This window comes from Tachypleus tridentatus, chromosome 7 (genome assembly GCF_004210375.1).
Source record: "Tachypleus tridentatus isolate NWPU-2018 chromosome 7, ASM421037v1, whole genome shotgun sequence".
Classification (NCBI taxonomy): Eukaryota; Metazoa; Arthropoda; class Merostomata; order Xiphosura; family Limulidae; genus Tachypleus; species Tachypleus tridentatus.
The window spans coordinates 181,754,191-181,764,389 of NC_134831.1; the positions used below are offsets into that span (position 1 = coordinate 181,754,191).

General features: G+C 35.5%; 1 protein-coding gene across 1 annotated transcript in view; it reads right to left on the reverse strand.

Annotated features, from left to right (window-relative positions):
* LOC143257398 (homeobox protein EMX1-like) overlaps positions 1-8,927 on the reverse strand; it is a 32,269-nt gene extending 23,342 nt beyond the window's left edge. Inside the window, exon 1 of the mRNA XM_076515990.1 lies at positions 8,224-8,927. Within this exon, the coding sequence (XP_076372105.1) occupies positions 8,224-8,611 (388 nt within the window). The 5' untranslated portion in view covers positions 8,612-8,927. The remainder of the gene's footprint in view (positions 1-8,223) is intronic.
* Between the last annotated feature and the right edge of the window lie 1,272 nt (positions 8,928-10,199).

Below are 10,199 nucleotides of genomic sequence, written 5' to 3' on the forward strand. Positions count from 1 at the left end.
ATTGCCACATTAGGCACTAGTTATACGCCGAGCACTTACTACCAAAGCCTCAAGGTGTCATTTTTAGTTTTTGTTACAACAACGAACGAAGATGGAACTTTAAGAGCAAACTGTTGTTCGTAAAGATTCCCAGCCCCAACCACGGTTGTTGGCTATTTACACTTGTCACAACGGATCATAATTCTCATATCGATTAGTTAATCTGGTTATTTTCATGGATATTCCGATGACGTCGCAAAGAAATAAAGGATATAATGGGCTAATGTGTAAACCCTCATTAAAACACAATGACACCATAGCCCTTCAGAACCGACGGCACCCAAATGGATTCTCTCTTAATGAACTATTTGAATTAATTCGACATAAACCTTTCAGAATTTCGAATTATAGAGAATATAAGTGCATGTTTAAAACTCCGATATCAAATAGTACATAATAGCCGTAAAATCAGTAGCTAATACCTGGTGTTTACACGAATATTTCATCAATATAAAACATCATACCAATCAGTATTCCTTACATACATATATTTAGGTTGCTCAGATATTAAATAATTTTTGTATTTTTTCTGTTGTTTTCTTTTTGCAGTTTTAAACAAGGTTTCACTTATTTAGCTTCTATCTCTCGGAACTTGCAACGTTAGCATTTAAGGTTCGATCCTGCAGTTAGAAAATCACGGATAACTAGTTATGCAACTTTGACAACAAGCAGACAAAAGCGTCGTTTATAAGAACTTTGAAAATTAAAATTTTAATTGAATTTTTCAAAATTTCAATATTTTTTGCAGTAGTTAATTTAAAATAAAAAGAAATTAACATGTGATATTATTAAAAATATTTAATTAAATTCAGATGTTCTAATGTAATTCAAGACTTAAGACTAAACGAGACATAACTAAGAAGTTTGGAGAAAAATAGAGAATTCACAAAAGCAAAAGGCCCCGGCATGGCCAGGTGGTAAAGGCGCTCGACTCATAATCCAAGGATCGCGAGTTCGAATCCCGTCACACCAAACATACTCGCCATTTCAGCCGTGGGGGCGTTATAATGTGACGGTCAATCCCACTATTTGTTGATAAAAGAGTAGCCCAAGAGTTGGCGGTGAGTGGTGATGATTAGCTGTCTTCTCTTTAGCCTTACACTGCTAAATTAGGGACAGCTAGCGCAGATAGCCCTCGTGTAGCTTTGCGCGAAATTAAAAAACAAACAAACACAAAAGCAAATGAACAAAATATATTAACCCCATAAGGCGTCACTCTCTAGTATATCTTTAGAAATGTTTGCTAAAAATATTTAAGAAATTTCGAAGACTTTAGTTTTACACTAGAATCTTTAAAGATCTATAAGAAATTCGTTCCATTAGGCAATTAACGTTAGTTTACGTAAATATAGTACACCAAAGTACTCTGTACATTCAAGGAAAGACATATTTAACGAGCTGTTTTTTCAACAGGAGGGGACAAGTTAGGCGTGCTTTCCATGTTCAAATCTTTCTAACAAGTTTAACAGACTATAAAAATGTCTACGTTAACCTGCGAGCATGGATTTAGTAAATTGTGGCCCCAAACCTTGGTTGAATCTGCGAGAGGCCTCCTGGGTTAGCAGAGCACGACCCCACTGAAGTCACGTGGTAATGCTAGGTACTTTATGTTTGTTGGTGGTTTTTTAACGTTGCACTTAATGATTGTTTTTCGGTTAGTTAACAGTTTCCCGCCAGAATGGCGTAGTTTATGGGTTCTTGTTGCTTTTCGCACCTGCTGTGGCCAGAAGACAAAACTGGTGAACACAAATCCAGGGACGTTGCTGGGCTGTATACGAAGTGAGACCTGTTCAAGGACGATGCTGGACTGTCTGCTCTCCGTCTTATGTTACAAAAGTTCTCTCCATCTTATGTTGCAAGACTGCTTTACATCTTATGTCATAAGACCTCTCTCCGTCTTATGTTACAATACTGTTCTCTATATTGCATTCCCTGCTATGTACTACGAGACTGTAAATGTCATAAAAGTTACTTTAAGATCGTACTTTACGAGGAAATATTCATTCTTTCTGTCAGTATAAGACTTGTTGTTAACCCTTTCAGTCGTATACCTGTGTATATTCACTTCTGTTGTGCATAGAAGACAGTCACTTTCAAACAGCTTTTCAACATCATCGTTAACTGTATCTAGTGTTAACTGTAATGACATGTGTATAAAAAGTGTTGTGAGTCTGTAGGACTCCCACAGGCTGACAGAGCTGTTATTAAAGCCAGAATCCAAACCTCTCAGGCTTTACAAATTGAGCTCGGGTTGTCTGAGTTGCCCAAACTTTGCTTCTTGAAGTATTTGTGAAATAGGCCAAAAAACCGTGGGCAGCGAAGGTTGTGCCTGCAACAGTGAGGAAGGATTTTCTTGACGCCTTTCAGACAGTCCATGTTTGGTGATTCCGACCTAATTGTATCTATGAACATCTTATGCAGCTGGAGATGGGTACCGCAGGGGTTTTGTAGATACTCTGTTTCTTAGGTAAGTAAGCTGCTACGAGTAAGGTACGTGACACCTATTACAGAAGCACTTCGTCTTCTTCCGCCTGGTGGGCTTAGTTTCCAGTGGAAACAGGTTCCTGTTGATCCGTATCTCTTCCGTAGCTTTTCTTAAGATGAGGTTGTAGTATCCGTGTCAGCCATTACCACTTAAAAGTCTTACCAGTTTCCGGTTTAAAGTCTTGACGTATGTCGTTATAAAATAAAGCGAGAAAATCACTGTTTAAACAAAGCTATATGGTTATAAAAATAACTTGTTGTAGTTATTTTTGGTAACTATATGAGGAAGGAAAGGTTCAGCCTTTAACATCTAACTCTGTGTGCATTAAGCTTGGTCATTAATAAAGGTAAACCATGGATTAAGCTAAGACATGAACTGAGCTAAGGCATAGATAAACCATGAATTAAATTAATTAGACTTGAGGTATAGATATAACTAACCCATGGATTTTGCTAACCTAAAATTAAAATTAGCCATGAATTAGGCTAAGATGTTCTTTGATTTAAGGCATGTATCAAACTAAGCTATAAATAGAATTAAATCATCGATTAAGCTAAGACACGATCTGAGATAAGTAGAATCTCAAGATTTGAGCTAAAAGTAGTGAATATGAACCTCTTTACTAATCAGGCCAAATGACATGTTTTCTATGGCTCTAATTCAAAGTCTTATAACCTAGCTTTACTGATCTTAATTTATTGTTATAGGTAATATAAGAAGGAAAAGATAAGTAAGTAATTCGAGAACCACTCTTATAACCATGGGCTGTACTGGTTCAAACGAAACATCTATATAAATAATTAGTTCTAAAACCACGCTTATAACCATGGGTTGTACTGGTTCAAACTAAACATCCATATAAATAATTAGTTCTAAAACCACGCTTATAACCATGGGCTGTACTAGTTCAAACGAAACTACCATATAAATAATCAGTTCTAAAACCACGCTTATAACCATGGGCTGTACTGGTTCAAACGAAACTACCATATAAATAATTAGTTCTAAAACCACGCTTATAACCATGGGCTGTTCTGGTTCAAACGAAACATCCATATAAATAATTATTTTTAAAACCACGCTTATAACCATGGACTGTTCTGGTTCAAACAAAATATTCATATTAATTCGATAACCTCTCCTATAACCATGGCTGTACTAATTCAAACAAACCATCCATATAAGTAGTTAGTTCTAGAATCATGTTTAGATCCTTCTGTTTATAATATTTTATTCAGTGTTTCGTAGTTTCAGATTTTTAATCGGTAGTTCCATCTTTTGATCCAACAGGTAACTATTGAGTTAAAGTGATTGATGATTTTAAAAATAAAACATTAGCTGAATTTATCCTTCTATTATTTACTTTAATGTTGTCTCTTCTGTCTATTTATGTGACCAACTACTACGGCCCAAGATATTGCTATGATCCGTCGTGTTGCTGTTATTCAAACTTTTCCGTTACTAAAGACGTTGCCATAGTAAAATATATTTGTTGTGATCCAAAATGTTGATGTTACGCAAAGTTTATCCATGAACCAAGGTTTCTATAGCTCAAAATATTTCTGTGATTCAAAATATTGCTCCGAACCAAGATGTTACTGATACCCAAGTTTTTTCATGATCTAAAGTGTTTATACGAGTGAATATATATTATTACAGTTTAAGAGGTTTTATTTGGAAATATATTTGTTATAAAAGTGACGGATTAGTTTTATTTATATCAACTGGCGACTAGAAACTGTGTTAATAAATTTACTAACATTAATCTCTTGTCGGGCCGCGCTGTCGTGATATTGCACGTATGGTGTAATAAGGCTCAGTTGATCTGATGCAATTCTAGAAACCATTGTAACAACGTTGCAAAGCTCACGCCCCTGTAACGTAAGCAGACAATTTTGTTAATACAATTTCCGGACATCCTGTTCAACAACATCGCTTGGTTGGTGAAAGAAAATAATACGTTTTCCGTCTAATGTTTTATTAAAATAAGGTTCAGGTAATGAAGTGACGAAACATCTAAGTTTAAACTTATGCACATTGTATTTATGTTCTCGTTTTGAACGTTTATATAAAGACATTATTTTAAATGAAATATTTTTAGGGAAAGTAAATAAAGCAAATCAAACGGTCTAATATTAACCATGGAAACTTGAAACACGAAACGTATTTGTGATCGACATTATAGTTGTGTAAATTCCAATCTCTTCCATCATTACTTTCCTGCAATAAAAATTCTAAATACTTGCTTTATTTTAATAACAAAATCTCAAATTAACTTTAGGCCATGTTTGAAGAGACTCGATATGATATGCAAATGAAACTTAGAAGTGTTTGAAAGATCTGAATTTGGATATGCCTAGTAAATAATATACAATAAGCATTTATGCGGAAAAATAACTGTAGCATTATATAGCACCTGAAGAAATGTTTCATAAATTCTAAACGTGTTTCAAGAAAATAATTGTATTCTTTTTCTTATAAGAAATGACCTCCTTACGACTTATTTGGAAACTGAACACATTAATAGGCGTATAATTACCACCAGGTAGCGCTACTAGACTTAAAATGGAGTCCAATATGATAATATCTTGGCAAAGGCATTCTAATGATTTCTTTAAAAAATGCATTGAGGTTCGTTAAGAGGAGTCTTGACTAAGTGCTGTTTGTCTTGTATAGTACATTTATACTGCTTGATAGATGGAAACGTAAAGACTAAAATCGGATAGGGTTTACTTCTTTATTGGTCAGTGTCTTAGTTACACTAGCTCTAGGTCCACCAACTCTAATTCATGTAGTGGACCAAATTACAGATCCGAGGGTCTACGATTTGTGCCTTGTTGCTCCATACACACACCAACACCTTCGAGTTGTGGGTGCATTATGAAGGTGGTCATCAAATCCCACAATTTATTTAGAGTAGCCCATGAACTGATGCTTAGTGCCACTACGTACCCGCCATCCCTCTAGTTTATCAGTTTGAAATTAGGGATGGCTGGTACAAATAAGCTTCATGTAGCTTTGGTCGAATATCCGAAACATATGAACATCATATTATATTCTAGAAACAATATAGTACAAGTGGTGACATTTATAGAATGATTCTGAGTTATATAATGTAACAGAGAACAACTTAACAATGATAACTCGGCAATATTACTTTCATCCATTAAATTGAAACATGCAAATACAAACTCTAAAACAATAGTTAATACAACTATACTTTCTATTATATAAATACAGCTTAACAATCATTAACCTAACAACAATACTTTCTACCATACAAATACAGCTTAATAATTATTAACCTAACAACAATACTTTCTACCATACAAATACAGCTTAATAATTATTAACCTAACAACAATACTTTCTACCATACAAATACAGCTTAACAATTATTAACTTAACAACAATACTTTATACCATACAAATACAGGTTAATAATTGTTAAGCTAACAACAATATTTTCTACCACATAAATACAGCTTAATAGTAATTTCTTAGGAATAATATTTTCTTCTATCTAGCTATAACTAATCATCATAGTTCAGGTAACCCTACTTTCTTCCACATAACTATGCTTTATATTATATTAATTATTAATGTACATGACATCTTTCTTTCTTACGTACAACATGAGAGTAACACATGTACAGTCAGTCTGTGCGTACTGTATGTAAGCTGTTCAGTAGTAGTTAGAAGAAAAGAGAAATCAGCGTGTAGAATGCCATTCATTTAGTAACTTCGAACAAGGTTTAGTAATTGTAAAACAGCTATATTTTACACATCGTAACAATGAAATGGTAGCGTTTTAAAGAGGTAGTCTTTCTAATAGCACTGAGGTAACAAACTTATCAATTATCAATACACGAGTTTTTAATCACCATATAACAGTTAGGTGTTTATAATTCTGATTTGTGAGTATTATATTATACCCACCCACGCACGTAATGTAAATCTCGATTAATTGCCCTCCCCTCGAATGAAATAAAACCATCTTGAGAAATAGCATTTTATTACGTCATAGAGAAAAAATCCAGTTATATTGTTGTGAAGAAACAGTTTCGGAAGGATAAACCAAGGATCGAGTTTAATTGGAAGATTGGATCGAAGCTCAATTCTTCTGTTCTAATGCTGCGAATAAAGGCTCAAAATAAGCAGTAAATTCGATAATAAAATACGGTTCCCAGTGTTAACCGTATCAGATAATATGCTGATGAGAATAGGCAATACGTTTTGATCTTAGTAAGGAAATGTGAAGTTTAACAGCACTTATAGCACTGGTACTTTTGCGTGGGACGAATGGCTCGTGTGCTACAACTCGAAATAGTAGAATGGGGCAGCTCGTACCCCGATTTATAATATTTCTTTTAAACTCTTTTAAACTTATAGTGTACCTTTGCTAATATCTTAATAAGTATTATTTGACTTTTCAGTACACAAGTTCTTACTACACGTGTAGATTCGCTCAGAACATTGCACTGTTACTTATTTTATCAGAAAACAGACAGGATATTTTATATCAGACAATTTCTTGGAATAATTTGTTATATTCACACAATATTTCAAACCAGAGGACTTCTAATGCTGGAAACTGACTAAGAAAGAAAACACGGCGTTTAGAGCCGAAAGTTGGCGGGTTTGAGCTCTGTTGTTACTGTTCGGACTTGGAGTGGTTAGGTTTGATTCTTTGCACAAAGTTATATGAAGGCTATCTGCGCTATCCGTCCCTTATTTAGCAGTAATATACTAGAGGGAAGGCAGTTAGTTAAAGCTATTCATCACCAATTGTTAGATTGAAAGGGAAAACATGCTCGGTTAAGGGAATTTGAAATGAACTCAGCCACATAGAGGCTCAGCGGATTGTAATAGTAAAATGTGGTGTTCGATCCACGAGGAGAACACGGTTCAGCTAACTCGCGTTAGGAACTATAACTTCGTAGAAGATAAACCCACGTGACACCTGGTAGGCGTGTCGTAGGTAAGTTAACTAAATAATATTGTGTTGGTAATCCTTACAATGAAATTGCGGTAATAACTACAGTTAAGTTATTTAATCCAAGTCACACGATAACAGTTGCTTTTGAAATTGGTGATACACATAACGCCTAGACTAATATTACGTCTGTCCTATCCCAGCCGGCCTGATGAGTACTGGTATTGGACGAAATGCCTTTTCATCAGAGAACATGGTGAGTGTAATGTGGGTAGCGTAATTCAATATATATTATTCTTTGCTTTAACTTATTAATCCTTAGAAGTAAAACGCACAAGTGGCTTTTAATCTGCACATGTTAAAAGTAAGTATACACAAATGGAACTCACGTAAGTTGCTACGTTCACATATGATTATATAGAACAAATGAGCACCGTATTAATACGTTATGTTAATACACAACAGGCAAGTATGATACGAATGTTTTACTTGTAACTATAGTAGAGCTTGTAACATTATTATATATAAATATAACAGATATATTATATTTACATATGCGTTAGATACTCCATGGTTACATAAAAACAGGCACTTGCGACGTTGTTTATTTAGTTACGTCGAACAGTATTAGCAACAGTATACAGTAGGTCCTGCTGGCTTTATTATTCATCATATATAATGAGGTAACCCCTATTGTAACGCTGTTGTTCAGTACAAAATACAATAATTTAATATTATGTTCATTTGTGAACAATATACTTACCTTCCAGCCTTGGCGGAAGAAATCTTTGCTGTCTCGCCGCCAGTAACCATGGGAACACTTGGTACTGGGGCTCTCGGCCGATGAAGAACGAAGAAACCGTCGGATAGGCGGGTGATACGGGGGAGTAGGGATATGGCGAGACAGGTTCTCCTTGTCCTAGGCAGACTGTAACAGGCCGGGCTGAAGAGAACGTTGATGGATAAGTTGGCATGCAATGCGAAATCACCGATTCTGATATTGTTGTCCGACTGTTTGTTTGTTGTGTTGAGAAGGTCATGTTTTCTCCACGACCCTCGTTCGAGTCTTTTCCCACTAGCGACTCGATGGAGAAAGTTAATTTAGGTTTAGTTGGGACTGGCATTATTGGGGTCGGGGCTTGCGGCATCATGCTGACATGGAACCGACCCCCTCTGACCACTGGCCCGTCAACTTGAAAATTACGTCCAGCGATGGTCCGTGTACTGTTTGCACGTGAAGTACAATTTTTGTACTGTAGTAGCTAGACCTTAACTTGTCTTAGCGTAAGCTACTCCTCTGCTCCTGATAAAAACAGGAGGTTCCTAATTTCATCTGTTTCTTCAGCATTTTGATCGGCTAATTATCTCGCTTAAATGTTATTGGCAGTAATACTTGCTTCTGATTGGCCAGGATGGTTCTAAAACATGTTCTCTGAAACGTCCCATTTGCTATACAGAAAGAATAATTGAGAATAATAGCAAAGCTAGAGTCCAAACCGCAATGATTCCTCTGATTGGTCACGGCGTTTTCGTCTACCTGACACGTGGCTCCCTCTATAAAATTGCATAAACTGTACGCCAGTCAAATATTTTTTTAACTTCTTTCTTTTTCACATCTCACGACAAAGGCATATAACGTCGAAAACGTTAGCAACCTTGCATAGATAGATAGACACCTGATTACACTTTACAGTTTCGTTATGGCTAAATATCTTCAACACGTTTCTTTGAGCATTTATTTGAGGACTTAGGTATAACTATGTTTTATAGCATTCTTTGGTTATTACTTTTTAGTTTTGATCTATAACGTTAACTTACTTTTGATTTGAAGTCATCGCTCGGGGGTTACTTGCCGGCTAGTCAACTGAAGATACGCTCACCTGCCATTACCTAGTTCTGAATCGATTTCACCTGTTAGCCGTTTGTTTGTTTTTTCAGGAGATTGAAGTGAATCCTAGTGAATTGACACAATGAGTGATTGCAGTTATGAAACAAATTATAAACCTCGCATTTGATTAAAAAACGGATAAATTAAATTATGTCAGCTTCGAATCTGATACAGCTAATGGTAGAGCTAAATAAAAAAGAACAGTTGATTGGATACAACCAACCAACCTGATACAGCTAATGGTAAAGCTAAATAAAAAATAACATTTGATTGAATATAACCAACCAATCTGATACCGCTAATGGTAGAGCTTAATAGAAAAGAACATGTGATTGAATGCAACCAACCAATAGAAAACTAAACAAAGATAATAGACCTTGAAAAAGAAAACTAGTGAAATAAACGATATAGTGCGGTCCATAAACGGTCTAGGGAAGATGGTACCAATCCATGAGCGGTCTAGGGAATATGCTTGTTATATTATTGATAACAAATTGAATGTTGCATTCGGATGTAATTGAGAAGATAGGTGCTCATCAAACTTAACGTCCTGGTCACACTTCTGTCTTTCCTGAAGATGTCCGAGAGGCTGAACTGATGATTACACTTCTGTCTTCCCCTTTCCAGCATGAGAAAGCAAAATGCTACCCATAGTAAATCGATAATTTGGAGACACTGTACGACTGGGTTCTAGACTCATGTTACTAAACTTCTTCGACCACTACAGCATCTATTTGTTTGTTGTTTATATTTTCACTTTATTTGCTGCTTATTAAACGATATCATTTTACCTAATGTTTGTATAACGTCGTTTGGAAGAAGACATTGATGTTTGTACAACTTCGTTTGGA